The following is a 26,190-nucleotide window of genomic DNA, read 5'->3' on the forward strand; positions in this document are numbered from 1 at the left end:
GGGAACGGGACTTTTTGTAATAAAATCCCCCCTTTTTAAGTCCAGGACAGAGAAACTTGGGAGAAAACTGAGGGAATAATGTGGGAATCAGTGGGATCCCAACTTGAGATGTGGAGCTTGATCCCAGTTTCCCATGACCCGGATCCAGGGTTTCCCATGATCTGGAATCGGGATTTCCCACGGTCCAGTGCAGGAAGTGCTTGGACATTCCCATTGGTGGGATTCCCAGTTTGTCCTGTTTTTCCAAGTGGTCAGGATGGGGGGAACACCCTGGGATGCCCAGAGCGGGATTGGCCCTGCCCACGATTCCCTGGAATCCTCTGCTCCGACTTCCATGATTTATTAATGGAAAACCACACTGGTGGCAAACCTGCTCCAATTTTTTCCTTTGGGAATAAAACCTCTGGATAGAGACACATCTCCCTTTATACCCCCTGGAGCTCTGGGAGCTGCTCCTGGGAATTCGGGATCCCATCCTGAAGATTCCAGAGGAAGGAATGAGATGGAGCTTTGGAATCCTGGAGCTTTGTTCCCTGGGATAATTTTATTGGAAACGTCTCCAAACTCGGATCAAATTTAAGGGAGAGTTTAAACAGCAGGAAAAGGGGGAGAGGGACGTGACAAAACCATTCCAAAGTGGAAAATTCCAGCAATTTTTCCTGGAAAAAGCATTTCCCAAACAATCCCCCCTGTCACCAATGGAGTTCTTCAGTTTGACCCCAGATTCTTCCTTCTCCGTTTGTTTCTTTCCTTGTTTTTCCTGTTATTTCGGGAAAGAAGGGAGCTCCTTCCTGGAAAGCCAACCCAGAATTCCCACCTCGGAATTTTGGCCCTGGAAGCTGCTCCTCTCCTGGAGGTGGACATGGATTGAGGCGTGGATGGACCATTGGGATCATTCCGCCCATCTGGGGCCAGATTTGGCAGGTCAAGGAGCAATCCCGGCTCCTGCTCCGCTTTCCTGGGAAAAGGGATGGATCCCAAGCCAGCAGCTCGTGCTCAGGGCTCTTTGGAAGCAGGAGCCAGGATTTTTCATGGATGCATTTCCTTGTGTGGCTCCGGAGTTTTTCTCCCTCCTTGCCAAGCCTGGCTTTGGTCCCTGCTCCGAAGGATGGTTGGAACAAAGGATCCCTTTGTTGCTTTCCCTGGAAAATCGGGAAAACAACCAGAGGTGAAATCCCTCTGCTCCGAGGTTCAGGAGCGCGTTATCCATCTCATCTGAGTGGGATCAGGAGTTCAGCTGGAGTTTAAAACCAGTTTAAGTGCACGGGAATCACATCCCGGTCATTCAAAGTGAGGAAAATCCTAAAAATCATGGAAAAGCGATTTTTCCTGGCTAATCCGGTCTAGTTTGGTTCCTTGGGGAAAGGACACGGAGCAGGGTTATGGATAGGTGGAATCTGTGGAAGAGGCTGCTGGATCAGGCCTTGTCCTGCCTGCTCTGCTCCCGGTGTTTTCCGAGGGTTCATTCCCATGGGAAGAGGCTCGGGAAGGACTTCCAAAGCGCCATGGGATTTGTTCTGTCTGCTCATGGATAAACCAGCTGGAAAGGAGCTGCTCCCGGCAGCCTCTGGGAGCCACGAGGGAATCCTGGTGGAAAATGATCCTCAGGGAATTTTTTCCCTGTAGAACAGCTGGAAATTGTGGAGTTTGGCCCAAGGATGCCGGTCTGGATCTGCTGGGATCGGAGCAGGGTTTTGGGGACAAGCTTGAGCTGGATAACTGGGAATGCTGTCGGGATTGGCCTGATCCTCAAACCTGGCTGTTTTCTGGGAAGAACCTCTCATTCCTCCCCTTTTCCACATCCAAGGGATCCTTGGAATCCTGGAGCAGCGCTGCCGCTTCCTGCCCACGGAAGGGATCCTGGGTTTTGGTTTGTCCAGGATGAGCCAGGCTTGGACCTGGACCTTGATCCTGAGAATTCCCAATCCTATTCTAAATCCCCCTGGCTCAGATCCTTCCCTGGATTCTGGGATAACTCCCTGGGTTTGCAGCCCTCGATATCCAGGGAAAAGCCTCTCCTCCACTGGGAATTACTAACAGCTTTTCCATATTTTTCCCCTTTAATATCCCATTTTTCCTCTACCTCATTCCAGCTGTTTGCCGAACATCCCTAAAAACAAACCCTGCGCTCATCCCAAATTTGCCTCCTCCCAGGAAACCCCAGGGTTGGGAATTTTAGTTTGGATTAATCCCTTTAATTGTTGCTTTCGGTGCTGCGTGTTCATCCCGGTTCCCGGAATTCCTTGGATAACGGATCATTTTAATTTGTAGCTTCCCGAGGGTTTGACGAGCTCAGCACTAATTAACATCCCGGATTCCCGGGCCCCGCCTCATGTAGGTATCGCTTCTGTTCTAATTGCTAATTAATCGCTTAATTAATTAACCGCTTAATTAATGACCTGAGTCCATGAGAATACGAGGATAAAGATGGAAGGAGGTGTTTTCCTTCTGGGAATGATCCCCCTTGCTCCTTGGGAAAATGGCAATTCCAGCTGTCTGCCAGTGTGTCCTTGGGTTTTCCATTCATTCCAAAGGGAATGAGGGTGGTTTTGAAGGAATTCCATCCCCAGCTCTGGGATACCAGCACAGAAAGGACATGGAAATGTGGGATCGGGATGATCAGAGGGATGGAGAAGCTCTGCTGGGAGGAAAAGCTGGGAGAGCTGGGAATGTTCCCCCGGAGAAGGGAAAAATCCAGGGAACCCTCAGAGTCCGATCTTGGCAAGGAATTGCTGGCTGGGAGGGTGGGGAGGGGCTGGGCTGGAATTCCCAGATTTGCTGTGGCTGCCCCTGGATCCCTGGCAGTGCCCAAGGCCAGGTTGGATCCACCTGGGATAGGGGGAGATGTCCCTGCCTGTGGAAAGGGTGGAATGGGATGGGATTTAAGGATCCCTTCCCTCTTCCTGCACCCTTTGTGTCTTTTCCATGAGAAAAGCAGATGTTGGGATTTTCCCGGGTTTTATACGGAGGGCAGTGGAGCTGCTTCGCCTTCTCAGGGATAACACTCCAGAGGATCAATTCCCTTAATCCCAGATTCATCCTGATCAGATTCCCCATGGAATCATGGAATGGTTTGGGTTGGAAGGACCTTAAATCCCATCCCATTCCACAGTTTCCATGTGCAGGGACACCTCCCACTATCCCATGTTGCTCCAAGCCCATTCCAACTGGGCCTTGGACACTTCCAGGGATCCAAATATTGTCCAATGGATGGATTTTTCCATCCCAGAGAGGTGGCAGTGCTGGGATCCCAACTATGGAAGCAAAAATTCCTGAATTAACCCCCCCATCCCGCTGTCCATCCGCATTTTTAATTTCCATGGATATGTTTTTGGTTTAGGACAAACAAAATCCAGGGGAAAAAAAAAAGAGGGAAAAGCTGCAGAGCATTAATTTAAAATCAAACAACAGGAATATTAGGTGAGAATAAACCATCCCGTTGTCCAGGTTTTTCCAGGATCCTCCAGGAATAGGAGACAATGTGATAAACCCCAGTTTGCAGAAAGATGGGAATGTTTCCTTGGGAAAACCATCCTGGTTTGGAAAACTGAGTTCCCACCTTCCTTCCCGGCTCCTTCTCCTTTATGGCTCCGGAGCTCCGCACAAAAGCAGGAGTTGGGAATGAGGCCCAGGGGCTGCAGCTGGGGAAATCTTGGAAAAAAGCTTTTCCAGCCAAAAAAAAATCCAGCTCCGTGCGGAGCGTGTGAGGGAGGTCCTGGATTTCACCGGGATCTGCCTCCGGCTGGGGTGTTATTGATGATGGGGAAGAGTTTACACTGCCAGAGGGATGGGTGGGATCTTGGGATGGAATTCTGCCCTGTGAGGGTGGGGAGGGGCTGGGCTGGAATTCCCAGATTTGCTGTGGCTGCCCCTGGATCCCTGGCAGTGTCCAAGGCCAGGTTGGACATTTGGGCTTGGATCCACCTGGGAGAGTGGGAGGTGTCCCTGCCCATGGAATGGGTGGAGTGGGATGGAATTTAAGGTCCTTTCCCCCCGAACCCATTCCAAGATTCTGGAGCCCCTCTGCTCTAGAGCCAGGCTGGGAGAGCTGGGAATGTTCCCCTGGAGAAGGGAAGGCTCCAGGCAGAGCTCAGAGCCCCTTGCAGGGCCTGGAGGGGCTCCAGGAGAGCTGGAGAGGGACTGGGGACAAGGGACAGAGGGACAGGAGCCAGGGAATGGCTCCCAGTGGGAAAGGGGAGATTGGGCTGGGATCTTTTGAAGGAATTGCTGGCTGGGAGGGTGGGGAGGGGCTGGGCTGGAATTCCCAGATTTGCTGTGGCTGCCCCCGGATCCCTGGCAGTGCCCAAGGCCAGGTTGGACATTGGGGTTGGATCTACCTGGGACAGTGGGAGTGTCCCTGGATGGAAGTGGATAAGCTTTCCGGTCCCTTCCCATTCCATAATTCCATAATTCCATAATTCCATAATTCCATAATTCCATGATTCCCGGGCCCTTCCCAGAGGAGAGGAGCTCAGGAGGGACTCTTGTTCACCTCTGCTCCTCCATTCCCTGCTGAGGAGCCCTACAACGCGGTTACTCAGCCGTTACTCCGCCGTTACTCCAGCTCGTGCTGCTTTCCAAATCCCCCATCCCAGGACATGTTAACGGAGCCGAGCGGAGCCAGTTCCAGCTGATCCATGTCTGTAAACTATTTGGGATAATTGGTTGTTTGCTGTGCTTGCTCCTTCCAAATCCAAGCCCGCATTTCACGGCTTCTCCGGTTACTGCTCCTTGGAGGAGCTCTGGGTGTTGGATGGCTCCTCCTGGGAATGGTTCCCATCCCAGCGCTGCCCCCCCACCCCCGGAATGTTCCTGATGGTTTTGATATTCCCAGTTGGGAGCCAGCCCATGGCACTGCCACTGGGGAGGGGGGAAAGTATTCCCAGAGAAAACTCTGGGATTTCCACAGTTAGGGTTTGTAGAATCATGGAATGGTCTGGGTGGGAAGGGAATCTGAAAGCTCATCCCAGTTCCATGGGCAGGGACACCTCCCACTATCCCAGGGTGATCCAGGTTCATCCCAGCCTGGCCTTGGACATTCCCAGGGATCCAGAGGCAGCCACAGCAAATCTGGGAATTCCAGCCCAGCCCCTCCCCACCCTCCCAGCCAGGAATTCCTTGCCAAGATCCCAGCCCAATCTCCCCTTTCCCATTGGGAGCCATTCCCTGGCTCCTGTCCCTCTGTCCCTTGTCCCCAGTCCCTCTCCAGCTCTCCTGGAGCCCCTTCAGGGACTCTGAGTATTCCCTGGAATTTTCCCTTCTCCAGGGGAATATTCCCAGCCTGGCTTCAGAGCAGAGCAACTCCAGAATCTTGGAATGGTTTTGGTGGGAAAGGACCTTAAATCCCATCCCATTCTCACCCCATCCATGGGCAGGGACACCTCCCACTGTCCCAGGTGGATCCAAGTCCCAATTTCCAACCTGGTCTTGGGCACTTCCATGGATCCAGGGGCAGCCACAGCAAATCTGGGAATTCCAGCCCAGCCCCTCCCCACCCTCAGAGCCAGGAATTTTTTCCATAAAGGAGAAATTCTCCTTCATCCAGCCGTGCTTTGTTCCAGGAACTGCTGCAGCTCCTGGAATGATGGCATTGGGTGAAATGATCCTGTTATTCCCAGGATAGCCAAATGATGGGTCCCTCTTGGGAAAAAGGTTGGAATTCCAGGGTGGTGAGAGGGAAGAGGGATGGAACAGTTTTACGCAGACAGGAAAACTCTGGATAATCATGGCAACAGCTTTCCAGATGGGAATAAGCTCCTTTCCCAGGAAAATTTCCGGCTTTGGTCTCTTGAGGTTAAATTTATCGACAAGGGGTTCTCACCCGGGGGTTGTGCCCAGTGGGATCCATGAAAAAGCTGGAAAGGGAGCACAGATCCCAATCTCAGAGATGGTCTGGGCCATGGATAAACCCCTGGAGATGCTTTGGGATACCTGGAGGGAATTTTATCCACCCCCTGGATAAAGGAAATTCCTCAATCCATCCTTTGCCGATGCATTGGTTTCCATGGCTTTCTCATTCCCAAATGGAGTCATATCCAGCACCATTAACATTCCAGCCACTCCCCTTCCCTCCTTTTTATGTTTTCCCTGTTTTTCATTGGAATATCGGTCAAAATCCACCAAAATCTCTAATCCAGCTCTTTCCCTTGGGGCTGCAGAGGATTCTGTGGGTAAGTCCTGGGATGAATCCAAGCGTTTTCCTTCTATCCCAATACCTGTGGAATGTCACGATGTCCGAATGGAGCCTTTGAAACAATAAAATGGGAAGTGGCAGAAGGAAAATTGGGATTTCCACACCCCCCCCCCCCCAAAAAAAAAAAAGAGGTGGCAGAAACCTTGGAGTGAATTTCCGGAATATTCCAATTAAATCCAATGTCTATCCATTAAATCCCGCGCCGTTAGCTTCCCATATAAATCCAATAAAATTCCATTTGGAATCCTCCGTGAGGTTGCTGAGCTGGAACTCCTAAAAGGAGACATCAGGATTTTCCAGGAATTTCTTCATGGATTGCCAGCAAAGTGGTCTCAAAAAACGGGATTCCTATAAAATCCATGGAATATTGAGCCGGCATGGCCTGTATTTCCTCCTGGAATGGTTTACACTGGGAATAAGGCAATGGGAGTTGGTGAGAGCTGAGGTTTTGTGGGATTTTCCCAGTTTTTTTCATCCAAGGGTTGTGCTGTTCCGGAGACCTGAGCACCGTTGGGTTTTAATGGAAAGATGGGAATTGTATGGATTTATTCATTTATCCACAGGTTTTGTTGGGATGGGGAGGTTGGGAGGTGCTGGGATACAACCAGGAAGTCAATCCCTGTCTCCCAGATCCCAGAAATTTCCAGGGAAAGCCTAAAACTGGGGCATTTCAAGCTGTTAACACCAGAGTTTTTGGTTCATTCCCTGCATGGAAATCCAGGAAAACCACCCCCCGAGGCCAAAAATTCCCTAAAAATGCTCCAAATTCTTGGAATATTCTTCTTGGAGCTCTACCTCATCTTCCCATGAGGAATAATCCTCTTGGGAATATCCGCAATGGCTGTAACACCCGGATTTGGGCTGGGAGCATCCCAGAAAACCTGGAAATCAGGGATGGGGTTGATGCAGGGTTCGCTTCCCAAATCTGGGAGCCGATGCTGTTTTCCCATGATTTATTTGTGGAAAATGAGTAACTTTGGGATCTCTGGCTGCAGGAGGAGGAATTCATCGACTGGTGGAGCAAATTTTATGCTTCCACAGGAGAGAGGGAAAAATGTGGATATTACTTGGAAAAGGGATTTGACACCTTGAAGGTGAGTGAATTCCCTTGGGTGTGGATCCTTGGAATTCCACTCTTAACGGTTTCTTTGGGATTTTCAGCTTTTTTTTTCCATCCAGGTGCAAAAAACCCCAAAACATTTCCCCCAGGTGTGGGAAATTCCGTTTCCTGAGGAAAAGCCTTTTGGGAAACTTCCGGAAATTTTCCCTCGGGAAGTGGTGGAGGGAATGGGGAACTGCCACGCTGGGAAGGGTTTGGGAATGAGGAAAGTCAGGGATTTCTCAGGGAGGAGGGAGAATAAGGCACAAGAAATGCTAAATTTAAGGCAAACTCCCAAATAGGGAAGATTTTGGTTTTAAGGAAAATATTCCCAGCTGGAAGATCTCTATCCATGAAAAACCCACCAGGAGACCTTGGCTTTGTCTGGGTCATTTTGGGATGGGCTGGAATTTATTGTGGGATTCCCAAATTCTCCTCTTTTCACCGCTCCAGAGGGAAATAAAGGGGAGAATTCCCAGAAATTTCTCCCCGTGGGATGAATTTTCCCAGGATTGAGGAATTTGGTTGGAATTTTTTTGTCTGCTCCATCTTTTCCTCCTCAGGTCTACGACACGGAGCTGGAAAACATTGAGGAATTTGAGCATCTCTCCGACTTCTGCCACACCTTCAAACTGTTCCGGGGGAGATCCCAGGATTCCAGCGACGACCCCTCGGTGGTGGGGGAATTCAAGGTGGGATGGGCCCTCTCCCCGTGGATTGTGTCCGTAGGGGTGGGAATTGTGGGATCTTTAAAGTCCTTTCCAGTCCAAAGAGTCCCTTGAGTCCAGGAATTGTGGGAGTTGTGGAATCCTCATCCATGGAAGTGGCCAAGGCTGCTTGGAAGGGACTTGGAGCAACCTGGGATAGTGGGAGGTGTCCCTGCCTATGGAAAGGGTAGGAATGGGATGGGATTTAAGGTCATTCCAGAATCCATTCCAGGATTCTGGAGCCCCTCTGCTCTGGGAAAACTGGGAATGTTCCCCTGGAGAAGGGAAAAATCCAAGGAATCCTCAGAGTCCCCGAAGGGGCTCCAGGAGAGCTGGAGAGGGACTGGGGAGAAGGGACAGAGGGACAGGAGCCAGGGAATGGCTCCCAGTGGGAAAGGGGAGATTGGGCTGGGATCTTTTGAAGGAATTGCTGGCTGGGAGGGTGGGGAGGGGCTGGGCTGGAATTCCCAGATTTGCTGTGGCTGCCCCCGGATCCCTGGCAGTGCCCAAGGCCAGGTTGGACATTGGGGCTTGGATCCACCTGGGATCAGGGAAGTTGTCCCTGCCCATGGAATGGGATCAGATTTCAGCTCCCTTCCCACCCAAACCATTCCATAATTCCACGATTCATTCCGGTCATTCCAAGCCTGCTCCCATCTCTACGTGTTTTTCCCTGAATTCCCGTGTCCTTCCCAGGGTTCTTTCAGGATTTACCCTCTTCCCGACGATCCGCGTGTTCCGGTGCCTCCCCGACAATTCCAGCAGCTCCCGGCCAGGGGACTCCAGGAATGTCTGGTCCGGGTTTACATCATCCGTGCCTTCGACCTCCAACCCAAGGATTCCAATGGGAAGGTATCCCAGTGGGAAAGCTCCGGGTTGGCTCCTGTAGTGGATTCTTGCAACAGCTGAGCCCTTCTTCATCAAAATTGGGTCAAAATTGGTCAAAATTTACAAATTTGCCCTAAAATGTAGGAATTTGTTCCTGTTTTCTGTCCCCCCCTTGGAATATCTGGGGATTCCAGGGGGAAATTCTTCCTTTGTCCGCTGTGATTTTTCAGGATTAGTTCCATGAGTTTTGAGTTTGGCTTTATTTTGGGGTGTGGTTTTTTTTGGTGTTTTGGTGCTGAAGGGAATAAAATCCCGTTTTTCCCAAAATTCCTGCTTGCAAAGGTTTGCTGGTGCGGAAAGGAAATTCTGGGAAAATGGGAATTATGTAGGTCCAAAACTCCCCAAAACTCAGGGAAGGGAAAAATTCCTTTTTAGTTATCTTGGTTCCACTGGAAAAGAGGGGGAAAATAAAAGGAATACTTTGGGAAATATACGAGGAAATATCTAAGAAAGACAGATGGGAAAATAGTAAATACACATGGAAAATTTATGGAAAAATAATGGATAGACATGAAAATATATGAAAAAACATATGGAAAAAAGTATATGGAATATGGGAAATATATATGGAATATCTGGGAAAACAGATGCAGAATTCCAACCGCTTTTGTATTTTCCCCGTTTTTTAAAATGGGTTTGGAATGGAAGTGTTTAATTCCTAAGAAATTTCCCATGAGTAATTCCTGAGGATTAAAAAGAAGGAAAAAATTATGGGAGCTTTTCCATTTAAAACCCCAAACCAACTCAAATTTGATCCCAAATTCCCCCTGGGATGGGAATTTTACGGAGGTTGATCCCAGCCCAAGGAGTACCTGGGTGCTCATTCCATTCCCTGAGCGCCGTTTCCCCGTCCATTCCTTAAAAAACAAATCAGGGGGAAAAGGAAAATCTGGGAGAAGTGATGAGAAAACTTGGCCTGGGAGTTTTCTCCAGGGAATTCTTGGATGTGACTGGGATGGTGGATCCCTGTAGATCCAGGTAAAATCTTTTAGGTGGAATTGGATCTTTCACTTGAATTTTTTTTTTCCTTCTCCTGGCAAAAAACCCAACTTGATTTAAATTCCACACTTTCCAAGTTGGTGCTGAATTCCCAGAATAATACTGTTTGGGAAAGGAATGGGATTTGGAACAACCTATGGAAAAGGGTGGGACTGGAATCCCATGGGATTTTTGTGTTTCTTTCCATGCCCACCTCCAGTGTGATCCTTACGTGAAGATTTCCGTGGGGAAGAAATCCATAAATGACCAGGAAAATTACCTTCCCTGCACTCTGGAGCCTGTCTTTGGGAAGTAAGTATGGATTCCGTTTGGTATCCATGGAATTTCTTGGATGTCCTATTGAGGGAATTGTGCTGGGCCAACCGGAACTTCCCATTCCAACACCCAATTCCAGGTTGGAGCAACCTGGGATAATGGGAAGTGTTCCCTGCCCACGGCAGGGATTGGGAATGGGATGGATTTTAAGGTTTCTCCCATCCCAGTTTATTCCATGATTTCCTTGGCTCTCGTTCATCAATCCCTGGGATTTCTGAGCTGTGGACTGGGGAGCTGGAATTCCATAGTGGGGGAATCTGGATCATCCCATTGTTGGGAAAGAGTTTGGGGAACTTCTCCTCATCCAGGAATTTTGATCTAATGTCTGAAGGAAAAATTTGAGGAATGGGGAGGAATGGGACACATCCACATGTGCTGGAAAGGGATTATCCATGGATAATTCAGTTGTTTCCATCAGAAATGGGATAAAATTCCAAGGATAATGGTTTGTTCAGGGAAAAGGTGTTTGGCAAGGCTGGAAAAGGAGCAGGGAAACTGAGGAAAGCTCAGTTCCATGGGGTTTTGTTCTCCCAGAAAATCAGAGAATCATGGAATAGCCTGGGTTGGAAAAGACCCATAAGGATCATCGATCCGACTCCTTCCTCCTTCCCAGGACAATCCCACCCTGTCCCTGGGAACGCTGTCCAAATGCTCCGGGAGCTCTGGCAGCCTTGGGAATGTGGCCATTCCCTGGGGAGCTGTTCCAGTGCCCCACCACCCTCTGGATGAGGAATCTTTTCCCAATATCCAACCTAACCCTCCCTGGAGCAGCTCCAGCCATTCCCTGGGCCCTGTCCCAGAGATCGGAGCCGCCCCTTGGGATGAGCTCCAGGCTGCCAAAATCCGGGACTTGGGGCACAAGCAGGGATTAAATCCCGCTTCCCATAAAATCCATCTGATTTTCCAAGGCTACTCCCACCAGTCAACGCCACCAATGCCGGGACACCTTCCCAAAAAAGCAAGAGGAAGAGGGAGATGAATTTAAATGGGATCTTGGCAAGGAATTGCTGGCTGGGAGGGTGGGGAGGGGCTGGGCTGGAATTCCCAGATTTGCTGTGGCTGCCCCTGGGTCCCTGGCAGTGCCCAAGGCCAGGTTGGATCCACCTGGGATGGTGGGAGGTGTCCCTGTCTATGACAGGGTAGAGTGGAATGGGATGGGATTTAAGATCACTTCCAACACAAACCATTCCAGAATTCTGGAATCAGACTGGGAATGTTCCCCTGGAGAAGGGAAGGCTCCAGGCAGAGCTCAGAGTCCCTTGCAGAGCCTGGAGGGGCTCCAGGAGAGCTGGAGAGGACTCTGATCCATCCCATCACTGGTGGGTTGGGATGGGGTGTGGGTCCATTCCCATGGAATTCCAGCAGCCCGATCCTCTTGTCCCAAGCATTTCCCCGTTCCCGTTTCCAGGATGTTTGAGCTGAGCTGCACCCTGCCCCTGGAGAAGGACCTCAAGGTCACCCTCTACGACTACGACCTCCTGTCCAAGGATGAGAAGATCGGCGAGACCGTCATCGACCTGGAGAACCGCTTCCTGTCCAAATACGGCGCTCGCTGCGGCCTCCCCCAGACCTACTGCGTGTGGGTTCCTCCGTGCGCTTGGAATGTCCGTGAATCCCGGGATTGGGATGCTGAGGTGGCCACGGGATCACAGCAGGGATGTGCGGGGGGACCTGGCTGAAGCGGCGCTTCCCAGAGTCCTGGTTCTCATCCAGGGAGGTCCTGTTCCATCCCTGGTGGCTCCTGGTGACTTTGTGCTGAGGACACCCCCAGAGATGTGGCTTTCCCATCCCAGGAACCGGAGATTGGGCTGGGATCTTGGCAAGGAATTCCTGGCTGGAAGGGTGGGGAGGGGCTGGGCTGGAATTCCCAGATTTGCTGTGGCTGCTCCTGAATCCCTGGCAGTGCCCAAGGCCAGGTTGGACATTGGGGCTTGGATCCACCTGGGACAGTCGGAATTGTCCCTGCACATGGAAGGTGTGGAATGGGATGGGATTTAAGGTCACTTCCAACCCAAACCATTCCAGGATTCTGGAGCCCCTCCAGAAGGCTGGGAGAGCTGGGACTGTCTAGTCTGGAAAAGAGAAGGATCTGGGATGACCTTTGAGCCCCTTGCAGGGCCTGGAGGGGCTCCAGGAGAGCTGGAGAGGGACTGGGGACAAGGGACAGAGGGACAGGAGCCAGGGAATGGCTCCCACTGGGAAAGGGGAGATTGGGCTGGGATCTTGGCAAGGAATTCCTGGCTGGGATGGTGGGGAGGGGCTGGAATTCCCAGATTTGCTGTGGCTGCTCCTGGATCCCTGGCAGCGTCCAAGGCCAGGTTGGACATTCGGGCTTGGAGCACCCGGGAATAGTGGGAGATATCCCAGCCCACAGCACTGGTTGAACTTTAATGCTTGTCCAACCCAACCCATTCCACAATTCCATGATTCCATGATTCCATGATTCCATGATTCTGTTTGGTTTCAGCTCCGGCCCCAACCAATGGCGAGACCAACTCCGCCCTTCCCAGCTGCTCCACCTCTTCTCCCTGCAGCACAACTACAAAGCTCCCACCTACAAATCCGACCGGATCATCTTCCGGGATCAGGAATACGTCCTCTCCGAGCTGGGTAAGATGTCAGGGACACTTTGGGATAGCCGAATTTCCTTGCTCCAGAGAAAGGGATGGAGCTGGATGTCATGGAGACATCACCAGGTTTGAGTGATGGCATTGTCCACATCCTCCTCCTCTCTGTCCACATTGGCTCTGAGCCATTCCCAAGCTTGGCCGTGCTCTAAATCCTGGGATTGAACCCAGACCTTCAATCCAGGAACGTGGACCTTGGGTTTGTGGGAAGCTCCAAACTGATGTTCCAATTTCACAGAGACATCATGAGGAGCATTATGGAGGCCAGGACTGGGTAGTGGACGTGTCCTCCTCCTCCTCCTCACTGGCCATGTTGGCTCTGGACTATTCCCAAGCTTGGCCATGCCCCAAATCCTGGGATTGAACCCACACCTTCAATCCAGGAGCATTGACCTTGAGTTGGACCAAACCCAAAATCCATGGATGGGGAGCGAGAAGCTCCAACCTGATAATCCAAGTGCTGCCAGAGCCAGAAAGAAGAGCAACTCTTCCACTGGAATCTCATTTTGGGAATGGTCACTAGAGGGAGACAACATCCCACACACAGACCTGGGAATTCTTTTGGGATTTGGGGGAATGAGGGAAAAACCCAACTTCTACGAAGAGGAGAAAAGACCTGGACTTTTGGGGAGGAGTTTTTTGTCTGCCCATGGCACCTCCCCCTGACCCAACATTCCCGGGGCAGGAGGGTTTTTTTGGGAAAACGCTGCTTTAAGGCACAAAAAGAGGAGTTTTCACCAGGAGGAGGTGAAATCCCTCCGGTTCTGGCCCAGGAGCTGCAGTTTGGAATCATGGAACGGTTTAGGTTGGGACCATAAAGATGATCCCATTCCACCCCCTCCATGGGCAGGGACACCTCCCACTATCCCAGGTGGGTCCAACCTGGCCTTGGATACTTCCAGGGAACCAGGCGCAGCCACAGCTTCTCTGGGAATTCTCTTCCAGGGCCTCCCCACCCTCAGAACCAACAATTCCCAATATCCCACCTAAATTTTGGTTGGATTTTTTAAGGCCACCACACCCAGGATGTCACCAGAGACGCAGAACAAGGCACAGCCCAGGGCTGATCCCTCTCTTGGGAAACAAAGCGCAAATCCCTTCAGGAATTCCGGTTTTCCCCTGGGGAGAAGGGAAGCAAGGAATCCTCATGGAAAAGTTTTCCCAGGAGAGCTGGGGAGGTGTTAAAATGTGTCCCCCCCCCACCGTGGCAGCGCCTGCTGTCACCTTCTCCGGCTTTAACGGCAGCGAGTTCAAACAGCAGAACAAAGCCCGAGCCTTGACCCGGAGCAGATCTGGAATCCAGCTGCGAGCTCCGCAGCTGGACTGGGAATAAACTGGAGCCGTTAAACACGAGAGCCGGGATTTTACAAGCCCCTCCCCCTGGCCTGTTATTCCATAACTCCCAGATTTTGTTGTTCTCCGAGAGGGGCTCGTTCTTTTCTCGGCGCATAAAGCCGCACGTGTGCGCACACGCCGGAATTCCAGGGTTTGGGAAATGGTTGGGAATTAGCCCAGGTGGCTGGAGTTAAGTGTGTCCTTGCTGAGGAAGGAGATGGGATATCTCACTGGGATTTGGTGGAGTTGGAATGATATTTATGGAATGATATTTATGGAGCACGTTGTGTTTCAATTGTCCTGGAAGGTGCACGACCACAGTGGGGTGAAGTCCACCAACCCAGCCTGGGATTTTGGGATCGTTTGGGTCGGAGTCAGAGAAACAGGGAATCTTTCAGGTTGGAAAAGACCTTGAAGATCCCAGAATCCCAGAATTCAGGTTGGAAAAGGCCTCCAGGATCAAGTCCAACCTTGTCCAAGTATCCTGTCCAGTAGTTCCTTGGACTCCTCCAGGGGTGGGGACTTCACTGCATCCCTGATATCCAAGGATAGGGCATCATGTTCCATCCCAGGAACGGGATGGGGAGGCAGGAGTTGTCCATTGGCTGTACTGGGATGGATGGATTTATGGATGGATGGATGAATGGATGGATGGATGGATGGATGGATGGATCCAGACCAGGAAGAGAAGGCAGGAATGTCCATTATTGAGGAATCTTGGCCCATGTGTGGCAGGATCAGGGGTTGGTGTGGAGTAGGTCAGGCAGAGGAGATAATTCCAGGTCTCCTGTGGATGGAGGACCGCAAATATCCTGGTGGGACTGGAGCAGGGACTTGGATCAGAGTAGGAACTTGGAACAACCCCCAGGCTGTGCTGGTGGTGTCTCCATGTCCTTTCTCCTCCTCCCATTCCCCTCTTTCACCCCAAATCCCACAGAGAAGAAATGGGATCCCTCATTCCTGTCTGCCCAGCTGAAGATCCTGGATGGATTTAAACTGTTGGGAGTGGGAACATCGGCAGAGGGTTGATGGGAATCCTGATTTCCGGGACTTTAGGAGAGCTGGATTCATTGGATTCTCCTTTCCATGGGATCCAGCTGGATCCTTGCCATGTTTCCCTGGCTGTGAATTGTGAGGTGGTTGCACAAGGGTCTCCATGGGTTTTCCCACTGGGAATGGTATCCCTGTGCCCAGCAGGGTTTGTGGTGATGGATTTGGGAATGGAGGCTGCGCTGCTCCAGCTGTTCCGCGCCAAAATCCACCCCTGTGGGATTCACTCTGCTCTCTTCCCTGTGGCAGAAGATGGAAAACCCCCGAATCCGCACCTGGGGCCGGTGGAGGAGCGGCTCGCCCTGGCCGCCCTCCGGAAGCAGGGATTGATTCCGGAGCATGTGGAGACCCGGCGCCTTTACAGCCCGCTCCAGCCGGACATCGAGCAGGTGGGTCCTGGAATGTGGCCGGGATGTGCCCAGGAGCGGCGTCTCCTGATCCAGCCGTATCCAGGGGGAGAATGCTGCCGGGAATGTCTGCCCTGGGATACGGGATGTTCCCAGGGACGGGAGGTGGTTGTTCCCTTCAGCATATGCTCCAATTTTTAAATTAAATTTAACTTAATTTAGTTTAATTTAATTCTACATTTTTGGTCTAAAAGTGCTACTCAGAATTCTTCTCCCAGAATCCTGGGATCACTGAGGTTTGGAAAAGCCCTCCAAGGTCATGGAGTCCAAGCTGTGCCTCATGCCCACCCTGGCACTGAGTGCCACATCCAGGAATTCCTTGGACACCTCCAGGGATGGGGATTCCAAACCTCCCTGGGCACTTCCAAGGCCTGACCACCCTTTCCATGAGGAAATTCCTGCTGATGTCCAACTGGAGCCTGAAGCCATTCCCTGAGGCCATTTCCCTCTTGTCCTGTTGTTCCCTGGGATCAGATCCCAACTTTCAGGCAGTTGTGGAGAGCCAGAAGGTCACCCCTGATCCCTGTTTTTTCCAGGCTGAGCCCCTTTTTCAGCTCTTTCAGCTTTTCCTGGTGCTCCAGCCCCTTTCCCACCTCCCTCAGCGACTCTTCAGGATTTACATCCATCAACACATTCCTGACTATCCCTCAAATAATTTAAAAATAACCTTTAATGCCCCTTTTCCATGGAGGATTCCTCCCCTCCCACCCAAGGGTCCCAGATCTCCCTGGGGAGGTTCAGGTGTTCCAGTTTGGAATCTCCCAAGGTTTCAGGGCTCTGTTTTTTCCATGCAGGGAAAGCTCCAGATGTGGGTGGATCTGTTTCCCAAATCCCTGGGACATCCCGGCCCCCCTTTCAACGTCACTCCACGAAAAGCCAAGAGGTAACTTCCCCTTTCTTCCTCATCTTTTCTTTGGGAAAGGAGTTGGGAATGCTTGGAAGCCTCGGGTGGGGATGGATTCACCCATCTGGATGAGGGACAGGTGTGGAATAATCTCCATGAAAACGGCTCCCGCAGGGAAATCCATCAGTGGGACAACCGGGCTTCCAGGTGGGTGAGTTTTCCACCTTCTCATGGTTTTATTCCCGGGATTTTCCAGGTTCTACCTGCGCTGCATCATCTGGAACACCAAGGACGTGATCCTGGATGACCTCAGCATCACCGGGGAGAAGATGAGCGACATCTACGTCAAAGGGTGAGTGTCCTGCTCCGGAGCCTCCCGGATTCCAGAGGCTGGAGGTGCAGGAGCAGCAGGGAAGGAGTTAAGGTGGTCCTTGGATTGGTATTGCTGGGATAGACTTGGATTCTGCTGGGATGGAGGGACCATCATGGCTCTCCAGTTATGGATCCGTGAATTTCCAACTGTGGATTCATATCTTCAAGTACGGATCCACACTTCTCCAACCATGGATCCACACCTCTCTGACTATGGATCCACACCTATCCAACTATGGATCCACCTCTCCAGCTATGGATCCACCTCTCCAACCATGGATCCACACTTCTCCAAGTATGGATCCACACCTCTCCAACTATGGATCCACCTTTCCAACTATGGATCCACCTTTCCAACTATGGATCCACCTCTCCAGCTATGGATCCACACCTCTCCGAATATGGATCCCCACCTCTCCAACTGTGGATCCACCTCTCCAACTGTGGATCCACACTCTCAAATAATGGATCCACCCTTCTCCAGCCATGGATCCACACCTCTCCAATTATGGATCCACACCTTTCCAGCCACAGATCCACACCTCTCCATCTCTGGATCCAGAGATGTGGAGATGTGTCTTTTTGGAAGACACGTCTCTGCTGAGCTCACAACCTTTTTCTTGACACCTCTGGGATGATCCCATGGCAGTATTTTTCCTTGGACTACTTGGATGTTTCCATAGTGGGATAAGATGTGGGAGCAGCCTGGCCATGGGGAGAGGAGCTCGTTGTCTGCTCATTCCCAGCTCCTTTCCTATGCTCATAGGTTGGATTATTTGCATGGCTGCTTTCTTTGGAATTCCCTTTATTCCTGGAAACAGCCCCTCTGGCACAATCCCTTCCCTTCCCTTCCCTTCCCTTCCCTTCCCTTCCCTTCCCTTCCCTTCCCTTCCCTTCCCTTCCCTTCCCTTCCCTTCCCTTCCCTTCCCTTCCCTTCCCTTCCCTTCCCTTCCCTTCCCTTCCCTTCCCTTCCCTTCCCTTCCCTTCCCTTCCCTTCCCTTCCCTTCCCTTCCCTTCCCTTCCCTTCCCTTCCCTTCCCTTCCCTTCCCTTCCCTTCCCTTCCCTTCCCTTCCCTTCCCTTCCCTTCCCTTCCCTTCCCTTCCCTTCCCTTCCCTTCCCTTCCCTTCCCTTCCCTTCCCTTCCCCATTTAGGATTTATCTTGTTTCCAATGGTGCAATCCCAGCCAAGGGAGTTCCTTTTTTTGTGCTTTTTGGGGATTTATGGGCAGGAAGAGGTGGGATTTGGGAGCAGACTGTAAATCCCTGGTTTACAATCCTGGTTCCCCCCCTGTAAATCCAGAATGCCGTGCAGTTTTCCTGGTATTCTCATCAAGTCTGTTGTTATCAGCTCCGGTTGAGCTGTTCCGTGCCTTTTGGGCCTCCTAAAAGTTGTGCTGCTGGAAAAGTGGGATCATCCAGGGGTTGCTGAGATCCCTTTCCCAATTTTTAGCATCCAAGAAAATCCTGCAAGGCTTGAAATGAGTAAAGCCTTGCTCAGCTTCCACATCTTCCAGCCCAAAGGAAAGTCATCCTGAAAAACCCTATTGGGAATGGGTGAAATGATCCATTTGTGCCTCAGGATCTACCTATGGATCGGGAATCCAGTGGGGAACGTTCCTTCCATCCATTGCTGCCTCTGGAACCTGGAAATCCTAGACTGGGTATTAGGGAAAAATTCTTCATGGAAAAGCTGTCGAGCAGTGGAAAGGGATTTCCAAGGAATGTTCAGGTTGAGAGTTCTGGGAATATTCACCTGGAAAAGGGAAAACTCCAGGGAATGCTGAGAGTCCCTGAAGGGGCTCCAGGAGAGCTGGAGAGGGACTGGGGACAAGGGACAGAGGGACAGGAGGCAGGGAATGGCTCCCAGTGGGAAAGGGGAGATTGGGCTGGGATCTTGGCAAGGAATTGCTGGCTGGGAGGGTGGGGAGGGGCTGGGCTGGAATTCCCAGATTTGCTGTGGCTGCCCCTGGATCCCTGGCAGTGTCCAAAGCCAGGCTGGATGGGGCTTGGATCCACCTGGGATAAGGAAAGATGTCACTGTCTCTGCCTGGGGTGGGATGGGATGATCCTTAAAACCCTTCCATCCCAAACCATTCCATGATTCCGTAGTTCTGGACTTGCTAGCCCCAGCACTGATTCATCTCCCAGCTCTGGGACTGCTGCATTCCCTCTCCCATCTCCAGGTTTTCCCCACCCCCAGCAGCCACCGGGATCGGGAATATTCCATTTCCCACTCAGGGACGTTGTGACATTGGGCGAGATCCCAAATCCTTGCCACGATCCCGATTTCCCATGGGCTCTGTTTGTCCCTGGCAGGTGGCTGGTGGGACACGAGGAGAACAAGCAGAAGACAGATGTCCACTACAGATCCATGGGAGGAGAAGGGAATTTCAACTGGAGATTCGTCTTTCCCTTCGATTATCTCCCGGCGGAGCAGATGTGCCACGTGGCCAAGAAGGTGAGTGGTCCCGGATGGAATTCCTGCATCCTCGTGGGAATCCTGGGGTGCAACGGGAATTTCAGACTTTCACAAGCAGAGCCGTGCAAAGCTTGGCCTATCCGTGGTGTTGACAGCGAAATTTTGGGAATTTTGCTAAAAAATCTGCATTCAGAAGCAAAATGGGGTTGGAATTAGAGGTGATTTTTTTTGAGATACTGATCCCTCCGGGAAAGATTTATCCAGGCTGGAGCAGGAAAAATACTGGAGCAAGTGTCCAAATGCTCTTTGACAACAGGGATATTCCAAAGCTGAAGATGGAGATTCCATGGGGATGGTTTGGTGGGAACCTCTGTTTTCCAGCATGGAATAACAGGCGTCGTGCCGTGCAAAAACTTCCTGAAAAGGCTAAAAATGGGAAAAGGAAGGAGCTGACTCCAAATTCCTGATGGGAACATGGGTTGGGATGTGTCACTGGAAGAAAAGCTTTGGATTCAGGGAGAGGATTGGATTGGGAGTTGAAGTGGATGGGGTTTTTTGGATGGGATTTTGATCCCCTTGTTCCTCCAGCTGCTCCAGGTGTTCCTTGGATCAGTTCATGGGAATTGCATGGAAGGAAGCAAACAGGAATGGGATCGGGATGGGTGCATGGAATGATGCAGGGGAAAATTGGATGATGGAAATGATGGGAATTAGGGAAAACTGGACACCGAACAATAGAGGAGATCAATTAATTTAAATTTCCTTCACCTGGAGATTAAAAGGATTAAGAGGAACAATCCAATGGAAATTCCCTATCCATGTCAGGGGGTGGAACTGGATCATCTTTAAGGTCCCTTCCAACCCAAACCATTCCATGATTCTGTGATTTTTGGCTCTTTGTGGTCTGTGGACAGCAGGGAAAATCCCGGCTTCCTGTGGCACCTCCCTGGAGGCTCAAAGTCCTTCAACCACCTCATCCCGAGCCTTCAGCCCTTGAGGATTTGGGACATCAGCAGGAATTTCCTCATGGGAAGGGTGGTCAGGCCTTGGAAGTGCCCAGGGAGGTTTGGAATCCCCATCCCTGGAAGTGTCCAAGTAATTCCTGGATGTGGCACTTCAGTGCCAAGGTGGACATCGATCCCGAATTGACCTTGATGATCCTGGAGGATTTTCCAACCTCAGTGATCCCATGATCCCATGATCCCTGCTCCCTGCTTTTGCTCAGCCTCAGTATTCATGGAATATGAGGTGCCCAAAGATTCCTGCTTGCAATGGGACCATCCCCAAAAATCCCCTGTGATCCCCAAAAACCCACCGAGATCCCCATCCCATCTTATTTTCCATGGAACCAGCGCCTCGGCTGGGAAGATGCCAAGCAAATCCCCCATCCCAGACAATTCCCAACTTCCAAAGCCCTTGCCGGGCAGTTCCAATGATTGACAGAATCCCAGCCGGGCCCATTTCACGCTTCATATCCCACAAATCCCAAGTACAGGGTGTACTACATCCAATTATCCCGCTTGGAAAAAGCCAAGACCCCCTCCATAAACCCCTTTAAGCAAATCCATCCCGCTGTGCCGATCTGGAATCTTTTCCCACCACATGGCTTCCAATGCTGGATCCGAAAATAAACACCTTGTAAAAGCTCTCTGTAAAGGCTAGAATAATGAAGGAAAAGCCGGGTGGAGCATTCCGGCCCCGGGAATTTTTTGATCTCGCCATGTGCTGTTTGAACTCCGGCTTGGTTCCTGCGGCCGTAAAAATCCCGGCTGGAAAGGCAGGCGCTGGAAGGTGGAATTTCAATCAAAGGTTGGGAGCGACTGTGGGGCATTGGGAGCTGCTCAAAACCACCTGTGCCTAACCGGGCCGGGAGGGAAAGAGTTTTCCAGTGGTTCTCCTTTGTTTGCTCCGTGCCGGAGCTCCCAGGAGCGTGGCCAGGTGGATTAGGAATCATGGAATTATGGAATAATTTGGGTGGGAAGGGAGCTTAAAGCTTAGCCACTTCCATCCAGGGACAAATTCCACTATCCCAGAGTCCCAATGTCCAACCTGGCCTTGGGCACTGCCAGGGATCCAGGGGCAGCCACAGCAAATCTGGGAATTCCAGCCCAGCCCCTCCCCACCCTCCCAGCCAGGAATTCCTTGCCAAGATCCCAGCCCAATCTCCCCTTTCCCAGTGGGAGCCATTCCCTGCCTCCTGTCCCTGCAGGCCTTGTCCTAAATTCCAGCTCTCCTGGAGCCCCTTCAGGCCCTGGAGGGGCTCTGAGCTCTGCCTGGAGTTTTCCCTTCCAATTCCAGCAATCCCAACTCTCCCAGCCTTTCCCACGGCAGAGCCGCTCCATCCCTCTGATCATCCTGGTGCCTCCTCTGGGTTGCTCCAAGAGCTCCAGGTCCTTCCCATGCTGGGAATTCCAGAGCTGGAATTCCTGTAGGTGAGGACTCCATGGGTCATCCCAAGTCAGGTTGCAAATACTGTCTCCAAAAAAAACCCCAAGGATGCCCCTGGATAAGATGGTGTCCATGTTATTTTGGTCTGATGGGAACGCCTGGGGTGCTTGGGAGCCTGGAAATCCAGGGAAAACCATTGAAAACCCAGGTGCTGCTCTTTTCCCTGCTTTTCTGAATCTTCCAACTACTTCAGGACGGTTTTCCATAACTTTCCTGGCTGGATTAATGTTATTAAGATTTTTCTTCTCCTTCTGAGAGGGGAATTTCTCCCAATCCCGAGTTTCCAAAATATTTTCATGGAAGAGAAATATTCCCATCTTTAGGACAGCTCTTCAGAAAGCATGGAAATGCTTTTTTAATGCTTTTCTCGGCATTCCTTTCAAATTTCCATCTTTGTTCCCCGCTTTTTTTGGTGCCATCTTTCTCTTCCAGCCCTGGAAAATTCAAACCATGTTGGCTGCATGGGAAGAGCACATTCCCAGGTTTTTGAGTCCTGCAGGAAAACAGTTTCTGGGATGGAAACTGATAAAATCATGGAATGATTTTGGTTGGAAAAGCCTTCTAACACCACCAGCTCTGCCAAGGCCACCACTGACCACGTCCCCAAGTGCCACATCCAGAGGGATTTTAGATCATTCCAGGGATGGACATTCCATCGTTTCCCTGTGCAGCCTCTGCATGGCTGGAAAACTCTTTCCATGAAGGAATTTTCCCTAAAATCCAGCCTAACTTGGAAATTTAAACTTTGGATTCCCAGTTAAGCCTGTTACCGGATGGGTCATGGGACAACCAGGACAATCCGAGGTCACCTGGATGTGGATCTCATTTTCCTGGGCATCCATGCAGGGAAGAGCTCGGCTCCCACATCCCACAGGTGCCACGGGGTGGAAAATGCATGGAATTGGTTTTGGAACGTTCAGCTTCCCGTGCCAATTCCAGCAGCAGCTGGATGTGGTTGCTACATCCGATCTGGGAAGTTCTTTAGGGTAGGAAAGGGTTTGAATGGAATGTCGGAGCAGACGGCATCTCCATGGATGTGCTGGGGCCAGCTTTGGGATTCTTATGGACATGGAGGGGCTGGAGCATGTCCAGGGAAGGGAATGGAGCTGGGAAGGGGATGGAGAATTCCTGAAGGAGCTGGGAAAGGGGCTCAGCCTGGAGAAAAGGAGGATCCAGAGGGACCTTTTGGCTCTCCACAACTTCCTGGAATATTTGAGCCAGGTGGGAGCTGGGATCTGATCCCAGGGAAAAACAGGATAAGAGGGAGCAGCCTCAGGTTGTGCCAGGGGAGGCTCAGGTTGGACATCAGCAGGAATTTCCTCATGGAAAGGGTGGTCAGGCCTTGGAAGTGCCCAGGGAGGTTTGGAATCCCCATTCCTGCAGGTGTCCAAGGAATTCCTGGATGCGACACTCCGTGCCAAGGTGGGGATTGGGCACAGCTTGGACCGAATGATCCTGGAGGGATTTTCCAACCTCAGGGATTCTGTGACATCCAAGGGGAGTCTCCTGAATGTCCCAAATTCCTGCAGGATGCACCTGAAATGGGACTTTTTGGGAGCAGACTTCCTCTCCTTCCCAAAAATCAGGTTTCCTCCTTTGTATTCTGGAGCACATCCACAGTCCAGGAGAAACGCAGCCCTGTCAATACTTTCCCGGGAATCGGAGCCGATTTTTTCCCTGCTGCTTTATCCACAAAAACCCATGAAATATCCCAGAGCCTCCCCTCACTTGGAAAACAAACCCCCAAACAATAATTCCAGCCTTTTTTTCCCCGTGGCTTGGACAAGGCCGGGATATAAATTTCACGCTCCGGGTTGTTTTTATAGGGAATGTTCGGAGCTCGATTTAATCATGGAAGCGAATTTCACGCTGCCTTGAAAGGGACCCATAAACTTCACTCGGCATCAAATTCCCACTTCCCAATTCCCTGTTCCTTTTCCTGCCTTTCCAGCGGAGCTCTGGGTGTCCCCAGCTGGACAGGGCTCGGAGCAGGGAGGTTTTGTGTCCGGCAAAGTGATATTTTATGGTGTTTTTCCATTAAAAAAAAAAACCAAAAAAAAGGGGAATTTGGAGAGATGGAGCATTGAATTCCCACCTGGAAACGGTCGAGCCCCACCTGAGTTATCCCTGGAATGCCGGGATGTTGTTCTGAGGGATTGGGATGCAGAGAGCGCAGAGCCAATGTTTTGTTCCCTTTTTCCTTGGACATTGCAGTGGGAAGGAGGGAAGGTGGAATCCCAAAGTCTGCTGGGTTTGCCAGCAGTTCTGTGGAATCGTGGAATGGTTTGGAATGGAAAGGACCTTAAAGCCGATCCAGGGACACCTCCCACTGTCCCAGGTGGATCCAAGCCCTGTCCAACCTGGCCTTGGACACTTCCAGGGATGGGACAGCCACGGCTTCTCTGGGAATTCCACCCCAGCTCCTCCCCATCCTCACAGCCCGGAATTCCTTCCCAATATCCCATCCAACCTTTCCTTCAGTTTCATTATCCCGAGGGACACAGATCCAGTTGGGATAGGTGGGAGATGATCCCGAGAGTGAGGTTTTCCTCAGTTTTGGCTCTGCGTGGATGGGATGGGGCCATGAGAAATTCCAACGAATCCTCGGGAAGTTGCATCAACCCAGAAGGGAACGTGGGATGTGCCTGGAGCGTGGACACTTCCATGGAATGTAGGAATGATGGGATGAACCTCTGAGCCAGGAATTCACTGGGAAGAAGAGGCACCTGGAGGACATGGAGCTTATGGAAATTTCCTTTCCAGGGAACATTTCAGCTGGGAAATGAGGTGGTCTTGAGGGTCCCTTCCTGCCCAAACCAGTCCACAATTCCTTATATTTCCCACTTTTCCAAGCCAAGCTTAGATGGGCACCTGGATTTCTCCTGGAGAGACAATCCAAAGGAGCTGGTGGTGTTCACCTTGGAGATGGTTCTGCCACCTTGGAATTTTCCAGCTCCTCCTGAGGTCATCCCAGCTTTGTTATCCATGGATCCATGGCTCCTGGATCCCTGTGGATCCCTTCTTTCCCCAGTTTCTGGGACAGGGAAGAATCAACATCAACTCTTCCCCTTTTTTAGCAGTTCTAATTCAAAACGGCTGGAAAAGTTGGGTAAAATCCCCCTGGATAAACATCCATCCCAACCCACTGCAACCAGCACAGGGGAGAGAGGGAACTTTCCATAGATTTTCTTTGGGATTTCTCGATTATCCAATATCTCAAATGCATCCATAAAATGCTCCAATGCAAAATTCCTGGCACATTTTCCCCAAACCAGGCAGGGAACGGAGCAAAATTGAAACAGAACCATCCAGGGGGATCTCTTAAAATGAATCCAACGGGATTGGAGTGCCCACAGACTCCCAGCTGGAATATTTGTGTTCCTGTGGAATGTGACACGTTTTTCCGCCTTTTTTATAATTTAATATTGGATGAAATAATGAATCCGAGTCTTCGGGTGAATTTATGGAGCGACGGGTGAATAACGCTGGAGTTTCCTGGTTTTAATTAAATCCCGTCATTTCTGACACTTCCAAGAGGAATTGCTGCTGGGACACCCTTGGAGGGGTGTCAGGAATCCCACTGGGATTTTCCTGCTCTTTGCTGGAGCCAGGAATAACAATCCCAACAATCCCTCAGCTTTGGGTGGATTTTGTCTTTCTCCTTTATCCCAGCATTTCTTTTTGGACATCAGGTGGAATTTTTTAAATGGGAAGGGTGGAAGTGCCCAGGGAGGTTTGGAGTCCCCATCCCTGGAGATGTCCAAGGAATTCCTGGATGCTGAGGTGGGGATTGGGCGCCTCTTGGACTCGCTGATCCCAAAAGGATTTTCCAACCGCAGGGATTCTGGGATTCTTAATCCTAACTCCCAGGCATCCCAACAGCGGTGTTAGATCCCGGATGGAAAAAAAATCCTGTTTTCACATGTGGAAATAGTGATGCAGATTCTGCTTCCCAGGCAGTGGATATTCCTCATTCTGGGGTGCAGAACTGATGGATAACTTGGGAATGTTCTCCTGGAGAAGAGAAGGCTCCAAGCAGAGCTCAGAGTCCCTTGCAGGGCCTGGAGGGGCTCCAGGAGAGCTGGAGAGGGACTGGGGACAAGGGAGAGAGGGACAGGAGCCAGGGAATGGCTCCCACTGGGAAAGGGGAGATTGGGCTGGGATCTTTTGAAGGAATTCCTGGCTGGGAGGGTGGGGAGGGGCTGGGCTGGAATTCCCAGAGCAGCTGTGGCTGCCCCTGGATCCCTGGCAGTGCCCAAGGCCAGGTTGGATCCACCTGGGATTGGAGCAACCAGTGTGATATTAGCAGATTCCTGGGATCCCTTGGAATCATCCTTTCCATATCCATATTCCATAATTAATTCAGGAGCCATGGGTGGCCTGAAGGTGGGACTGGAATATGATGGTCTCAGGTTGTCCCACTGCCTGTGACAGACCTGGGAGCAGACTGGAGCCATGGCAGATCTGGAAGGGAAGGAATCCTTGGGA

The 26,190-nt window shown here is 51.2% G+C and overlaps 1 protein-coding gene across 1 annotated transcript in view; it reads left to right on the forward strand.

Annotated features, from left to right (window-relative positions):
- Positions 1-26,190, forward strand: part of DYSF (dysferlin) — a 72,634-nt gene that overhangs the window by 38,805 nt on the left and 7,639 nt on the right. Inside the window, 11 exon segments of the mRNA XM_053975399.1 lie at positions 2,272-2,334; positions 7,189-7,287; positions 7,856-7,984; positions 8,696-8,851; positions 10,086-10,177; positions 11,610-11,780; positions 12,669-12,811; positions 15,463-15,602; positions 16,415-16,503; positions 16,721-16,816; positions 19,152-19,293. Of these exon segments, the coding sequence (XP_053831374.1) occupies positions 2,272-2,334; positions 7,189-7,287; positions 7,856-7,984; positions 8,696-8,851; positions 10,086-10,177; positions 11,610-11,780; positions 12,669-12,811; positions 15,463-15,602; positions 16,415-16,503; positions 16,721-16,816; positions 19,152-19,293 (1,320 nt within the window).

Source organism: Vidua macroura, chromosome 4 (assembly GCF_024509145.1).
Source record: "Vidua macroura isolate BioBank_ID:100142 chromosome 4, ASM2450914v1, whole genome shotgun sequence".
Lineage (NCBI taxonomy): Eukaryota > Metazoa > Chordata > Aves > Passeriformes > Viduidae > Vidua > Vidua macroura.